Raw genomic sequence first — 16,827 nt, 5'->3', positions numbered from 1 at the left:
CTTCATAGGCTAACCCCAGAGCAGTCACTTGTACAGGGATCTGTTTGTAGAGGCAGGTTAGTTTTACAGCATTTACTCACAAATAAAAACCATACTAAATAATATGCACGCCCTTCTTCCCTTAAGCACAGTGGTCTCAGGTTGCATGTTCCAACCAAATATATTAAAGATTTGAGAAATTATTCAGATAATCAACATTATATATGTATATACAACCTCTGGAGGCATAATGCAACAGTACAAGCTGCCATGGAGTTACTTGACTGCATATTCTTTTTCTGTAAACCACAAACCACTGAATTCCCTTTAACGGTCATTGACAAGTCATCAACAACTCTTCTAAAAATCTCAAATATCCTTCAACACACCCAAAACCTCTGAGCCAATCAAAAGCATATACCAAAACTGAAATATTATCAAAAACAGCAAAAAGTGAACCGTCCCTTTAAGGTCTGAGACTGTCCAACTCACTCACATGGAACTCTGCTCAATGAACATTGTTATTCATATGTTGTTTTTCAGGTCAACCTCAAAGTTGCACTTAGACAGATTTGCCATATAAATGCCTTTGTGAATATACAATTGCCCAATATCCTGACAGATTCAGTAACATCTGTCAAAGTAGAAGATTTATTTTTAAAATATTTCTAGTAAATAAATTAGTTTTTGGAAATGAAAAAAAAAGTCCTGTCAGGTTTGTATCCAGGTGTACTTGCATGCAACACAATTAAAAAATAAAATTAAAAAATGTATTAAATGGAAGTATACATTTTTTATGTGAAAACACAGAATCAAATCCAAAGTTGGGTGTGGTTGAAATTCAGATGTTTGAACACCGTAATAATATGACAGAAACTAAAGGCTAAGATCTACAGCTGTTTGCTGAAAGAAACATTCAATTTTTTTAATTGTAGAAAACCACGTTCAAAGAAGACGGAGGCACCATGCTTTTTTCATAGCTGGTACAAGGTTAAATGTGAACCTTTTTCACACAGAAGTTAAAACCCACATCGTGATGTAAGCTTAATGTTCCAAGCCCAGTTGAAATAGGAATGCTCCCTCAAGAAGCCTCATTCCCCATTATTTACTCTAATTTCTCAAGCCACACGGTTAGCACGCTTCTCTCCGGTTAGCCTCTTGTTGAATATGCTAACACTGTTGCTGCCTACTATCCCCGTCCAGCCACACTGTCGCAGGGGAGCTGTAAAAACAGGGCCGAGTACAGAAGATATTTTGACAACTGGAAGGCATTAGGGCCTGATTTTTCACACAGGCTGTGTCCAGAGAGTTTCCTCAGACCTTTTTCCTTCTTCCATTGATATACTGCAGATGAGCACCCAAGTTGCCCCTTATCCAGCTACTGTTGGAGACTTCAACCCTAAATACTCTGCCTGTGTCTAAGTAGGTCACACTGGTCTTCCTAACGCACCCGAGCACTACCAGCTTTCTAGTGTTCGCCAGGGATAAATATAAAGGTGGGATTCTCGCAAGCGATATATTTTGTGTCCCCCCACGCTTGTGTTTTGTGCACATTACACATTTCTCAGTACCCAAGTGCCCAACTGTTATTCATTTGAGAATTTTTTATTATTTTTTATTTTACACAGATTTCCTTGAATGCAGTACAAAGACACAACAAATGTACTGTACACAGTAATGCATCTAAAACTGGACCCCAAGAGCATAGCGATATTTCCCCATAACTTACAATTTAATGCCTTATACAATTTAGCACTCACATTGGATATACTGATATGCTTAATTAGAAATCATTTTCTACTACATTTTCAAATAGGCTGCTGTATATTTTGCACGACAGAGCTTGTGTCAAGTCATCGGGGGGCTGAAATTTATAACTGTACAAGCAGAATCAACAGCCACATAATCAAGCAAGACTTTCAAAACCTGTTCACTAAACCATTCACTACAGAGCAACAAATAAATCATTTGCCTGGCCTGGCCAAATTTTAAGATAATCTTGTGAACATGAACACGCAAATGATTTAAATATTTTGAAACAATAAGGGATGAATAGTCTTTAAAACATGCAAAATGACAGGACTCTGCCATGATGGTGTAAATGATTACTCATATCCGTTAGTCTATCTATGTCCAAAAAATCGCAGCGTCTCTGTGACGGTCTCTCTGTAAAAAAAAAAAAGCTATAGAAATAAGGCTCAATTCAATAGCTCCCTAAATTTTAATGCTAGTTTTCAGTTGAAAACCGGGAAAGCAGGTAGGGTTTACTTCTGGTTTTATTCTCAGGATGTGAAGGAGAAAGCCATAAACACTATGCAAACGGACTCTTTGTGAAGCAGCGTGCCATGACAGAGATCCTCGTTTCCTCTTGACACCAAGCAGAAATGTCACCTCAGCCACAGGGTGACCGATGCTAAACATAAACATGTACACTTCAATCCTTCCAATAATTCACTTGGCACAAAGACCAGGCTTCCCGATCGGTAAAATACGAGCAGGGCTTGCGTGATAACTGCAACACGACTGGATAATCAGAAGACTATGCATTAGATTCAAAATAGAGTTTTGCTGAAATTATCTAAATTAATTTACAATAAACACACTGGAGTGTGTTGTAATTGGTTTAGATTTCTAACATTTCCAGCAGCAGGTGTAAACAAATGTGTCAATCTTGGAGGGGGAGAAGAAAAAAAGAAAAGAAAAAAACACAGCTGTACAATTTGCGATGTAATAAATCTGCATTGGTTTTTTGCCATTTGGTACCAGTGACTCAAATACGAAATTGTACGATCGTAAATTATAGGATAATGCTGGAAGTATCGAAAGCAACCAAAAAGTGACCCACTCCATTCAACTTGTTAACTTCATTCTTACACAATGTGCACAGTAAACTTTTATACACTGCTTTTTTTAAGGGCCAAAAACATAAAGGTTTAGCAATAAATATGGAACACTGCACCAATCACCTGTGAACACACATTATTACAGGGGAAAACACCAGATAGAAAAAATACACAGATATAAATATTTTTGACCAATACCACAGGTAGGTAAATTATTTATATATATATATATATATATATATATATATATATATATATATATGGCTATTTGGTTGCCTTGGTCTGCTAAAACTGTTAATTTGCAAATCCACTGATTCTCGATAATTTTGCATTTGCATTCAAAATTCATTTTTTATGGGTTTTTTTGGGTGGTCTGAACAATAGGTTGTTAAATGGTTATGAGAAACATACTCTACGGGTAAGCAATTTTGTGCCAAAACCTGCTCACCTTACCCCCCTTACCCCCAACAAGATTATGGGCTATACAGCCTAACTGATAAAGTGCATAAATAGAGATAATAAAAAGATTACACAACAATAACTACACCAGATACAAGCTCCACAGCTCAAACAATGAGTTTGATATTAATCATTTCAGTCTTGTGGACTTCAACTCTATCAAGCACTGGACGAGAAACTGGGCAAATAACCTTCACATCAGAAACGACATACATACTTGAACTTCTGTTGTACTTAGGAGTAAAAACAGTACCTGGACACAGAGCTCATTATTCATGCTTTAGAGGACATTTAGAGCAGCATTCCTCTCCTCCCAGGGGACAGCAACTACCTCAGCAGAGGAACTTTAGAATCCAAAAAACCTCCATGGCCTTTGCTTACTGCTGTCACACTAGACCATCATGTGAACACATTTAACCTATTTTGATTTTTTTTTTATCTCGTTTTCAGCGATGGCCTTTGCCACCAACACTGACCCAACATCTAACTAACCTCAAGCAGTCAGTTTATGCATGCCCTGCTCAAATCTGCATTCAGTAGTGGTATTACTTTTACTCATAAATAGAACAGACCATACTAGATAAGACTGCAGCTTTCTAGTGAGGGTTTGGCTATATTAGTGTATGTGTGTGTAATGTAATATATCATTATATATATATATATATATATATATATATATATATATATATATATATATATATATATATATATAAACAGAAGGAATGAGCACAACATACATATTGGGAGAAAAAGACCTATAGCAGCACATAAGAACAATTCACTAGTTTTCAGTCAGCCCAAACACCACAACACAGCCAGCTCCAAGTTCATCAATGTTTAGAAACTCTTAGCAAAGCTGTATTTACACACATTACTTTTTGAAAAAAAGTTTAAAACAAATTTCACGTGAATTCAGATTTGGTTTAAAAAGACTGCGCTTCTGCGGTACTAAATCATTCCGCGCTTTACGTTCTATTCGGCAATAGCCTAGGCTACTGCAACTTGGTTATCCGAAGGTTCAATGAATAGCAGTGTTATACTTACAGATAGACAGTTTGGACGGGCAGATCCTGTGGAGTATTCGTCAAATCCAAATTGCTGCAGTCCACCGAATTGCTAGTGCACGTACAGTTCTGAGCACAAGGCAAATCTGAGCTCAATCCGGAGTCGATAAGCAGTTCCAGGCACAAAATTAAATAAAAAACATAATAAGAGACGGATCCGATTTGTCCCTGCGACGCCGCCATTTTGTATCCAGTTTTAATAGAGCGGCAACTAATTTCTCGTTACTGCCACTTTGTTAATCTTACCGTTTGCTTTCCAGGACTATATAATTTACAGTTGCACATTTAGGATTTAACGTTACATTGTAAAGGAAGTATCAGTAGGTTATTGGGGAGCTTTTCCAGATTTCAGGAAAGTTAGCTAGCTAGTTTAAAAAGTCCCGTTCGAGCTTCTCTCTGTGCCCTGCGCAACTAGCAAAGGTGAATCACGATTAACAAAGCAATTCAAGAAACTTGTCCAGAAGCCAAAACTAAATGCAAGTTACCGCAGTTGTCCTTAAAAGGTTGAAAAGGGGGTCCGTCTGCAAGCTAAGCCTTCGTTTTGCCTAGCATTTATTTATTTCCAACTGAAAAACATATAATGGCCAGATCCCCCAGTAAAAGGAAATCTGACGCTCTTCAGAAAAAAACTCTTCACAATACATGCAATAATTTAAAGTTTATCTGACGCATGTTTTGCTGTACCATTTTGCTTGGAAAAACAAATTGACATGTTTTGGTAATATCCTGGCACAACAATCGTAGCAATGCCATTAACGGCAAACTTCGATTACAAAACTTTTCTTCTTCTGTTTCCATACATTGCAACAAACTTTTCGGTTCCTTGATTCACTTTTTACTTTGTTACAAAGTTTCACCAGACCGAGAGTTGATGATCAGCAAATCTCTTCCCTGAAGTTGATTTCTCAGCTGTCGTAGCCTACTGCAAAACACCTAAATGAAACACCAGTCGTCAGCGCCGATTCCCTCCGCTGTTGTCGCAAAGAAGAAACTCGTAGCTGCTTATCAGATGCAGTCTATGGCCTGGAAATCTCAGTGATCCGGTTACTAACAAATACAGTCCTCGCTTCAGATCGTATCCACCATAAGATATTTTTTTTCCTTTTGCCTCACTTTCTTTTTTTCCAAAGCTATTGCTCATGAACCCCACGTTGGGTGCACCACAGCTTGTGGGAACCTCCCATCCAGTGCTGTAATTGGTTTTCCAGATTTGAGGAACGTGTAAACTCCTATCCTCACTGGCTATTGAGGATTCCTCAGGCGCCATAAGGTTCGACTGCCAATGACCAGCTGTCACTCACAACTCGTTGACCCCACCTACGTTTCCCACCCCGGGTGTGAAACCGCACCACCTCTTTTCACTCTCACCGCGTCTTAAAGGGATAGTACCTTAAACCCAAGTTATTGATGAACGTACATTGCCGACAACGGCTGAGTTGAGTAGTGCTGGCCTACAGTGTGTGCTGATCCATAGAGCTAATAACGTTAAAGTGCAACAACAAAAGTAAAAAGTATTTTTTGCTAAAAGCTAAAAGTATAGATCGAGACACCAGTCTTTCTTTGTAACTTTGAAAGTAAAATAGAGGAATTTTGGGTGAAGCTAGTTTGAATAATGTTGAGACTCGCCTTGAGACTCGCCACACAGAACTCAATTACGTTTTGTATTCAGCCTACCTTTCTAAATAACGAATGACACATTTAGGGATTATATTAGGCTAAAACTTAAACATTTATTTTTTGAAAAAGTGAAATCATTTTTTTTACGTGCGTAAATTCTAACTTCTGACTTCTAACTTGTGTACAAAGGCAAATTAGAATTGTTAAACTTTGCTCTAAGATCTCTCTTTAACAAAAATGCATGTTATTTATTTTCACATAACATTTTGTTAGATGCACCAAACTCATTTTTACAACATACATTTCCAATAGGCTATTTCTTAAATGAGGTTACTGATTTGTGCAGAGGCATTGAAACCATTCCCTAGTCTTATTGCATAATGATTCCATAGTAGGGAAGTATTTTCTGAAGAATAACCCCTTTCCATCAGTTGAAGTCTTTACATGACAAAACATAAATGTTTACAAGGGGACAGATTACCAAACAAAGATTTTTAAGCTTTCAATTAAAATTTTCATTAAATTTTTTATTGTTTAAATTAAAATTTAAAAATCACAAGATTATAGAAAATATGATAATAAGATATAATTATATTTATTTCACACACTAATATAGGCTAATATCTGCAATTTAGGATGCGTCACACTACTTATGCAAAGAAACATGATTGGTGGAAACGTCCACATCTGCACCTGTATATCTGGAGGGTGCTGTTCTGTTTGCGCTGAATAGCAATAGCTTTGTCATTGCATCATCTCTGCTCGGGCTGAAGGGCAGGATCTATTGAGAGGGACATGAAAACATATTACCGTCATTTTCTCTGTTGCCATTGAGAAGAAACTTTCTCAGAGAAGTTGTCTGCAGGTGGTGGCACGCATGCCATCTTTGTCCTTGCTTTAAACATCTTGCAATTTGCCTGCTTACAAAATGGATGACTTTCGGGAAAGATACTATCAGCTATGCAGTTGCGTAGAAAATTTGTTACCCCATCCGTGTGTAAGAAAAGTATAACTTCTGCTCAACAAAGAACCGACTACGGGGATATTACTGAAGTGACAAGTGAAAAGATTTTTAACTAATGACATTCAGTTTCCAACAGTGTATAGTTAGGCTTGCATAACCTTATCATTTTCAATATGCACACTGAGAGTGTTGGGCTTAAGAAAAAACAGAGATTTTATGCCCAAAAAAATTCAATTTTACAACAAAAAATATTTATTTTTGATGTCTACGTCCAAATAGGACTTCCTTTGGAGGAGTTCAAAGGAATCTCTTTTCTGAGTGAATATTTCTGAGGAAGAAATAAGGTATCTGCCTACTTTTGAATAATAAATAGTAAAAATTGTGGAATGTGTTTGACTTGTTGATGGGGCTTGGGTATTTGACAAAAACTTCAAAATCAATGGACCTCAATAAATATATTAGTCATTAAATATATGTTCATGATCTTCTATGATCTCAACCTGTTACTATCTGAGGAGAGAGAGAATGCAAGGAGGGTGAAAGTCAGGGGGAAGTGCAAACACTTTTTTTTCAGGATACAAAGTGTTGTATAATTTAGTAAGCAAAATGCAGTATTTTACACATCATAAGACCCATAATATCAATTTGTTTCCATGTCCTTTTAGAGTCTCCAAATGTTTTTTTTTTTGGATAACCGTCTAGACATAGCTTAGAAAAAACAATGCAGAATGCTGTTTTTTGGTTATACTATCATCACATTTGAAAGGGGATTTGTCCAGTGTTGTAGCTGTGGCTCCATTGTGTCTCTAAGCGCACCAGCCAAAGCCACAATAATATGTATACACTCAAAAACAGAAAATATTTTCAGTGAGAAAAAAAGCTTCCACTTTCATTGTGTTTAAGCTTCTGTGACATTGTTATAGTAATATTTGGAGTTATTTTGACTCTTGGAAAACAAACCCAAAGTCACCTTTCAGTGACTTATTACTGAAGAGTTATCAGTCAAAGGGAAAATAACTCTTCTTCAAGAACAAAATATCATAAGAAATGAGAAGTTTCCATGTATCATATTAGTTACATAAAATATCCTCATCTTTGCATCATTGCCTCTGTTTTGGGAGACTACAAAACATTGTTATCCAAAATATGTGGTCATGCATTTACGTGGTCTTTTAACAGATTGGTATTTGGATCAGGTATTTTGGAGTTCTATTTTAAGAATGCTGTTGACATGTCTTATAATGTGATTTATCTGGACATTGGCCAGCAGTAAATAATTTGCTGTCCAAATGCCTTTGTGTGACAGTGGGTCAAATGCTAGTTTAAGATTAGAATCAATAACACAAGTCCTTCTGGAGAATGCCATAAAGAAACATTAGTCATTTGGACGTAATAAAAATGTGTCAAATGGAGCATCATTAAATGTATTCTTAGAACAGTGATGTCAGCTTAAATCTTAAATTTACCAACTGACTTTTAGCACTATACATTAGTTTTTATATGTCTGCACATATTTACATCCATTAAATGAAAGTATATTGCACTTGTAATGATTACCGAGTTGAAAACCAAAACAATTTTGATGTGTTTCTTCTCTAGAAACACAAGGTGAAGAATGAAAAATGATGCATGGTTTCCCTACTGCTTGCCAGAATAGAACATAATTTCAGAAGCCTAACAGAGAGTTTTAGTTTTATGAACAATGGCCTTGAGTTCATGGAATTATGGCAGCTGAGAGACCAATCACCTCCTGCAGTATGCTCATTTGTCCAATCAGAGAAATACAGGGTTGACTTGTACTAGGATTGTGCTGAGACTCTTTTCATGATCACTGCTTCTGAAAAACAGTCATGTGACGTTCTGATTCCATTTGGTGTTCATCCCATTGATTTCCTCAACTTTTTTTCATGTATTGGCTTTACAAATAGATTTTATAAACTCAGTGAGCACTTTATTAGGTATTTATTAGACTTATTATTTACACGTATTGGTCTTCTGCTGCTGTAGCCTATCTAAATAACGAATGACACATTTAGGGATTATATTAGGCTAAAACTTAAACATTTATTTTTTGAAAAAGTGAAATCATTTTTTTTACGTGCGTAAATTCTAACTTCTGACTTCTAACTTGTGTACAAAGGCAAATTAGAATTGTTAAACTTTGCTCTAAGATCTCTCTTTAACAAAAATGCATGTTATTTATTTTCACATAACATTTTGTTAGATGCACCAAACTCATTTTTACAACATACATTTCCAATAGGCTATTTCTTAAATGAGGTTACTGATTTGTGCAGAGGCATTGAAACCATTCCCTAGTCTTATTGCATAATGATTCCATAGTAGGGAAGTATTTTCTGAAGAATAACCCCTTTCCATCAGTTTGATGTGTTTCTTCTCTAGAAACACAAGGTGAAGAATGAAAAATGATGCATGGTTTCCCTACTGCTTGCCAGAATAGAACATAATTTCAGAAGCCTAACAGAGAGTTTTAGTTTTATGAACAATGGCCTTGAGTTCATGGAATTATGGCAGCTGAGAGACCAATCACCTCCTGCAGTATGCTCATTTGTCCAATCAGAGAAATACAGGGTTGACTTGTACTAGGATTGTGCTGAGACTCTTTTCATGATCACTGCTTCTGAAAAACAGTCATGTGACGTTCTGATTCCATGGCTTTACAAATAGATTTTATAAACTCAGTGAGCACTTTATTAGGTATTTATTAGACTTATTATTTACACGTATTGGTCTTCTGCTGCTGTAGCCTATCCACTTAGAGGTTTGATGCGTTATATGTTCAGATATGCTCTTCTACATCTTGATTATTTGCATTACTGTCACCGTTCTCCTCTGACCACTCTTATTAACAATGCGTTTTTTTCCCGCAGAACTGCTGCTTACTGAATGTTTTTTGTTTTTCACTCCAGTCTCTTGTGAAAAAAGTCCCAGTAGATCAGTGGTTTCTGAGGTACTCAAACCACCCTGTCTGGCACCAAAAATCATTCCACGGTCAAAGTCACTTAGATAACATTTCTTCCCCATTCTGATATTTGGTCTGAACAGCTGAACCTCTTGTCTGCATGCTTTTATACATTTAGTTGCTGCCACATGATTGGCTTACCTAATAAAGTGGTCACTGAGCATATACTTTCATAAATACACTCTCAGAATTAAAGGTTTAAAAAGTGCCTAAAAAGGTTCTTTTTTTGCTTGGAAAATCTATGCATTTGTACCCAAAGAGAATATTATTGTATTTGGGAAACTTGATCCTTAAAGAAGAAAAATGTAACTGCACTGTCACTTTATTTCTGAGAGTGTATATAGATTTAACAAAATGTTTTAATCATAGAGTCTAGCAAGAATCATATAGTTGTCTGTTCAAGTGTTTGCGCCACCCTTATGAGCAGAAGTGTGTTCCCCAAACTGTGACAGCATTCCCACAAACCTTGTCACTCTTCTTATCATTTATCACTGTACATGACATGCTTTTTTTTGTTTTGCACTCTGGCTTTACATGGGAACACAAAAAAACGAAAAACTTTCTCATTAAAGAAGGAGAAAAATAAGGGTGTGCATGTTTATTATCCAACATTTTTCAAACAAGTTAATAAATGTCATATTAATTATCATTAGATGGGCATAGCAGTACATAATACATAGCATACATAACAGTATATGTACCTAATATAGCACATATATTATATAATTATCAAATTACTTTAGATTTGGGCAAAGGTTCAAATCCCTGTCTTATAGATCAGCAAGTTGAAGTCCTTTCTCTTCAAATGATTCATTTTGATGGACAGGTGGTGCTCATAAGAGGATGTGGAGTGAAGACAGCATAAAGAGCTACCACTGCTGGATTTTTATAGAGTGACCCCCCAATAGGTATAGTGTTGTTTGAGTGATGGGAAAGTGGACGTGGGCTGGTGTGTAAGGGTTTTATGAAGGGGCTAATGACTGCACCAGATGAGTTAAGCCTGGAAGTTTTCAGTGCAAACCAAATCCTCCTTCTTCTGAACAGAAAGGGATGAAAGTGTGGCTGGTCTGGTTAAAAGAAGGCATGGGGCATAGAGACTTTGACTTGGGCGGGGGGGGGAAGAAAATCCAGAAGAGAGAATCATACTTTTCACATCGCAGATTATTTCGGGGCGAGGCGCGGACGATTCATCACGGTCGTCTTCTTGGAATCTTCAAAGATAACGAGCCATCTGTTGGGGCCATTCATCAACAGTAAAACGGAGAGGCGTGAAATAAGTTCAGCTCATCGTCCTCGCGCTCAATGGCTAACGGGTGTGCACTGAGAAGCATGGAAATGCCACCTTAATGGGAAGCAGAGGCCCTCAGTCCTCCCTGCCAAACACTGGCCCAAATCCATACTGCAGGTAGATCAATCTCACAACAGGAGAATGCACTACTGCAGTGGCTTGTCTCCAACTTAAAACAATCAATTCATTAAAATGTACAAATTGTTTTACCTCGCACGTTCAAACACGGTGAAAAGCTTATTACTTGAATTTGCGGTCTACAGAGAAAGAAGAACTGCCTTGTGTTTAGATTCGGCAAGGCCTGCGGTTTACACGGCTACCCTGGTTATGATGGCTGAGTAGAAAAAGAAGAAAGCTTTAGTGTGGTGTTAAGGGTGTTGATTTTCTTACAATTCCGTATTGCCAGGTGTCCAAATAAAAACGACTCGCTGAACATGTGTTCTAACACTTCTTTGAGTTGTTATTGTTTGTTGCATAATGTGAATGATTTTCACCATTTTTTTGCCAAGTTTCTTTCACTTCTAAGCATTATCTGTTGGGCGTCCGACCTGAGCATGTTGAAAGAAGCTTCTTCTCTGCCTCTCAGCCAAAGGTGGGTGCTGTATTTCTTTATTCCCGGCCTATTATACACATTCACATTCAGACATTGGCAGCGCTGAAGGCATGCATTGTTGAAAGAAGGCTGTGTCAACAGTTTGTTTCCACTTCTTTTCAGCTTTTTACCCAATTTGTACATGCCCCACGTCCTCACCCAGAGACAAAGTCAACTCGCCGTGTTAAACCAACCTTCAGTCGATGAAACAAAAATTGATTGAGTCAGGTGACTCTCTGTTTATTTGACCGCGATTGTTTTGATAAACCTCGGCTGTGGAATATTTCATAAAAACAGCGATGGCTCGGAATGTTTTTGTTCCCTACGAGCCGAGGAATGCCCTCTCCTTTGAAAGGTGGGCCTTTTGTAACGTGGCTGAATCATTGAGCCAGCTTTTTGTCAGGCAGCATTCTTTGTTCTGTGTTTTTAATGTGAATGCATTAGCGTTGGAGCATTAGCTTCCCCACAGGTCAGCCTGCTTCGTTCTCTTCTGGGGAGCACACTGCACACAACCGGAATCGACCTGTTATACCACACGCTTGTGTTTTTACTCAACAGTTTCCATTTTAGGTTTTGGCCAAAGGGTGAATTATGTCCTTGATGGCCTGTATGACAAATTCATGAAATGGTGTTAACAAAAAAACTAAAAAAAAATGAGAGGTGGGTTCTCTGATTAGAGAATGTTGAAGGTGTTACAGTTGACCATTGTTATATCTGAGCCCTGTTAATCATAAAAATCACTTAAAGTTATCATACAACCAAAAGCCTGTCTGTTTATCCAAAAAAGTATTGATTATATTTTAACCAATTTTAGTTGGTTTACCAATTAGGTAAACCATTAGTACAGTCACAGGCAAACACTGCATTCCGATTGGTAAAGGGGCTGGCACATACAGTAAATAAATGAAAATGTTATTATTTCTGAAAGTATATGGCGCATAATAGGAGCTACACCGTTAATGTGTTGTGCTGTTCATTGAATAGAATGTCCACCACCAAGTGGGTTTATTTTACGTGTGAGTTTATTTTCAAATTCCCCTATTGGTTGCCAAAAAGGATCGGTCCAATCAAAGTTATACTACATTAAATTACGGCTAATTACTGAGAGGCATATGGTGGTAATGATCCTCAATAAATGTAGTGTTAAAACTAATTCTGTTTTCAAAAATAATTTAGATTATATGGGCTCTTTATATTGACTTGTTTCAAATTGAATTTCTTTTTTTGTGTTTCTTTCACCTGGGGTATACCTCTGCTTCTCTTCAGGAATTAAAAATCGTTCAGCCATTGTGGGTATGCTAACAAACCAGGACTAAACAAATACTGAGTATTTTTAAAACATCCAAGTGCTTAATGAGACACACTGATTCAGAGTGAGCTGCTTGTATAAATTGAATTAGATCTTCAAAAGAGGCCAATGAATATACAAACCCACCGTGGAAAATTCAATTTATTTGCAGTAATGCGATCCCTCTCTCCATGAAAGGGTGCATGGCTTCTCTCTGTATTGTGAATGTTTATAGACAAATAATCCCACTTTATTGCATTATCCAAGCATATGATTAATGGTGAAAAGTGGGCAATTAGTGTGTGTGTCTGCGTTGCTGCACATGTGCTGAAGTGAGTCTCCTGCAGCACTTGAGTGATTCACCTTCCACCCTGGGGGAATAGATTGACTACACAGACAGATCCCACACCTGCAACCTACTGCCTCTCTCTGTCTCTCCTTCCCTCTCCCCTTTCTCTCTTTTCTCTCTATCTCTCCATTCCCTCTCCCTTTCTCTCTTCTCTCTCTTCTCTCTATCTCTGTCCCCTTTCTCTCTCTATCTTCTCTCTATCCCTCCAGTCCATCTCCCTTTCTCTCTTCTCTCTATCTCTCTCTACCCTATCTTTCTTCTCTCTCTTCTCTCTCTCTATCAATCAATCTATCTCTCTGCATTTTAATTCATAGCGCTGATGAGTGTGAATATTTTGCTACAGAAGTGCTGAGCTGAAACAGCCCATATCTGTTGTGTGTTCTATATCTCCTCATTCAGCTCATAGTCTATATAATGTTCCTTCCTCTACAAATGCAAATGGCAGGCTGCTATCTGAAGGGTAGGGTTAGGGAGGTGGCTCCACCAACAAACATAAAAGCGAAGGCCTCGAAAAGGCCTGTGGGAGAACAGCAGCGGATCTGAAGCCCGTGCGGAAAGCTCCAGGGAGCTCTGGCCTGGAAAACTTGTCTTGCGTAACCATAGGGGGAAAAAAGAGTTGCTCCTTCTTTTCTCTCTGCACTCAGGGCTCACAAAGAGCAGCCCCTGAATGGCGGGTGAGAAAGGCAGCCGGTAGTCAATGGCTGGGGTTCACTCATGCAGCGTCCTCACAGTTTGTCCTCCCGAGGTAAAGCGGGCCAGCTGCGGCTACAGAGCCCGTTCCCTCAGATGAATGCCCCAGCCCTGAATGGAGGGGGTGTGGGGGGGAACTGGAGCTCTCGCCAAAACCCGGGCTCATCAGGTTAGTCATGCCAAGGAGCGAGAGCCACGGTTAATCACTCAGAATAGAAGTGATCAGGGTTTGATTTATGAAGGGGGTAGTGCGTGTGGGGGTTTGGGTTTGGGTTTGGACTAAGGGGATAGGGTTCAAGGGGGCAAGAGCTTCAAAAATATGAATGTTCATTATACTGTGATTTTCCAGCCAATTGAATTATGTATGTGAACAGAAATTGCACTCAACCGCTGTTATGACAGCTATGCATAAAATGTCATGAAATGTCATGTATCTTCACAATTCCTTCCTTCTGAAACAAATGCGGTGCATTTATGAAATGGCATCTAATGAAATAAATTACCTATCAGTGACCGTTGTTTAAAAGTCTGAGAGATGTTTCCCATTGTCCGTAATGGATTGTCGGTAATCTTCATTCACTGGAATGTGCTCTCAGGGTGACAGTTTGCTGCTGAAGGCTTAAATTCCCAGTTTGGTTGGCGGTTCATAATCGGCTTCATCTGACAGACAAGGGGCCTGTCTCCCCTTCCTCATCCCTAGTTAAACCTAGCTAACCTGCTGACACCGGATTGCTGCTCACCCCAAAATTGCGGTGATTTCACCCCTCACCGCTGCAGCTGTGCAGCTTATGGCTGTGTGCCTTCGGGCCCCAGGGGGAGGTAATGGGATAATGGCTGCCACCTTCTGAACGCACACGGCCTATGGAAATGATGGGGGTATGCTGGTCCGGGAGACCGGGACCAGACTCCTGACAAAGAAAAGAAAATGTGTATAGAAATCAACTCGATATTTGTTTTCAGGTTATGAATTAAATATTGCTATTCATTTGGTATGTTAGGCTAACTTGTCAAAATAGCACAACTATAAAAAGACTATTGATATAATTCCCTAATACAAGGCAATTTGTAAAACCTGCTACAGTTTTCCTGAGTTATTACAGTGGTACAGTGAACTAAAACAAATAACAAATATACTACATTTATGGAAGAAATTTTTAATTCAAATTTCAAACTTCAAACTTTCCCGTTCAGGTAAAGTCTAATCTCTTATCACTACTTTCAGAATCTCTGCTTTAGCCATTTCAGTCAGTTTAAATGACAGTGGCTCAAAATAAGAGCTAGTGTTACTTTGTGTTTGTACCTACAGGTGACGCTTCCACTGTCAGCCACTGTGGCTTAGTCTTGATTTGTTCCTCTGAAATGCTATAGTACAATGCTTCTCATGAGGTTTTTATGCTTTCCTTCCGGTGGTTTCCTTGAAGTAAGACCACAGTTAACATGTACTGACACCCTTTCTAACCCGAGGAAAGCGAGCATGACGATAAGTCAGTGTGATTGTGTGCAGAAGGTGACGGATGTGGCTGGGTTTTAGGGTTTTGGATGTGTGTCCCATAGCAGGAGCTCAAAAGAAGCAGACACTGCTCAGGTTTGTCTGAAGCCCATGCAGAGGGGTAATTCAGACAGGGAAGGCTGGGGCACAGAGCACTAGGGCCAGCTGTAAGCACTTGAGCCCTGCCAGAGCATTTAACACTGTGATAAATACTGGCAAACAAAGGAAGGTATACCGGAGGCATCAATCTTCAGTGGTGCGGGACAGATGAAGGCTCCTCTGTTTTTAATAATGATAAAAACGCTCCACTTTTTCCCAGACTCTGTTTGCGTTTACAAATGAAAACAGAGAAACATGCTCACACACATGCTTTCCCCCTCTCTCTTCCTCTGTTGCTCTATCACACTCACACACACACACAGACACACACACGTGCACACACACACACACACTCGCACATGCACACGCACACATACACACACGCACACACACACACACACATAAGCACTGGACAAAGAGTTTTAATATTTTATAATATCATGAGATATTATATGGCATTATATTTCATCATATCGTGATGCCATAACCTGAGAATATGGAAATAGACACTAGTAACATGTTGTAAGTCAATATCTTTTCTGACATTAAAATAAAAAAATTTAAATAGTGATTAAGCTTCATGGATGCAGCAAATACATCTGGTCACTGGATAGTCAACAGCAACAACTGTTGCTGGTCTATAATGCTGCATTTAAAAATTTAACTGCTGTGTTTAACTGCTTCACAGGAAGTGTGCACATAATCAATAATTCATATTCAAAGAACAATGAAGGAGGATGTGGCCATTAAATAATAGACAGCCACCATTCTATGTCTGCATATGAATTATTCAGATAAAAATACAACATATTGCACAGTTTTACTAGAGAGATAATGTATGAAAATTACAAACATGTTGTTGCCTGACTTAGTACCAGTATAAAAGTCTTTGCTGTCCAAAATAGGGGATTTGACTGACAGACATATTCTACATGAGTGGAGAAATACCTAACTGCTGGTGGTAAAGACTTTTCCATTCCTGTCTGGAATGAAAATAGGAAGAAAAGACATAGCGCAGTGTAATGAGGAGGCAAGCTGGAGAGGAGCTGTGCTGAAATGATTGATGTGTTTCAGAGAGCACTTTGTCCTGCAGCACACGCCCATTAGTCTTTTAAAGCAAATA

General features: G+C 38.5%; 1 protein-coding gene across 1 annotated transcript in view; it reads right to left on the bottom strand.

Moving 5' to 3' along the window:
* lrig1 (leucine-rich repeats and immunoglobulin-like domains 1) overlaps window positions 1-5,545 on the bottom strand; it is a 41,085-nt gene extending 35,540 nt beyond the window's left edge. The window contains exon 1 of the mRNA XM_061219420.1: window positions 4,326-5,545. Coding sequence (XP_061075404.1) covers window positions 4,326-4,528 — 203 coding nt within the window. The 5' untranslated portion in view covers window positions 4,529-5,545. The remainder of the gene's footprint in view (window positions 1-4,325) is intronic.
* Between the last annotated feature and the right edge of the window lie 11,282 nt (window positions 5,546-16,827).

Source organism: Conger conger, chromosome 14, assembly GCF_963514075.1.
Source record: "Conger conger chromosome 14, fConCon1.1, whole genome shotgun sequence".
NCBI lineage: Eukaryota > Metazoa > Chordata > Actinopteri > Anguilliformes > Congridae > Conger > Conger conger.
The sequence above is the reverse complement of the archived record's forward strand: the minus strand, read 5'-3'. Positions and strand labels throughout refer to the sequence as shown.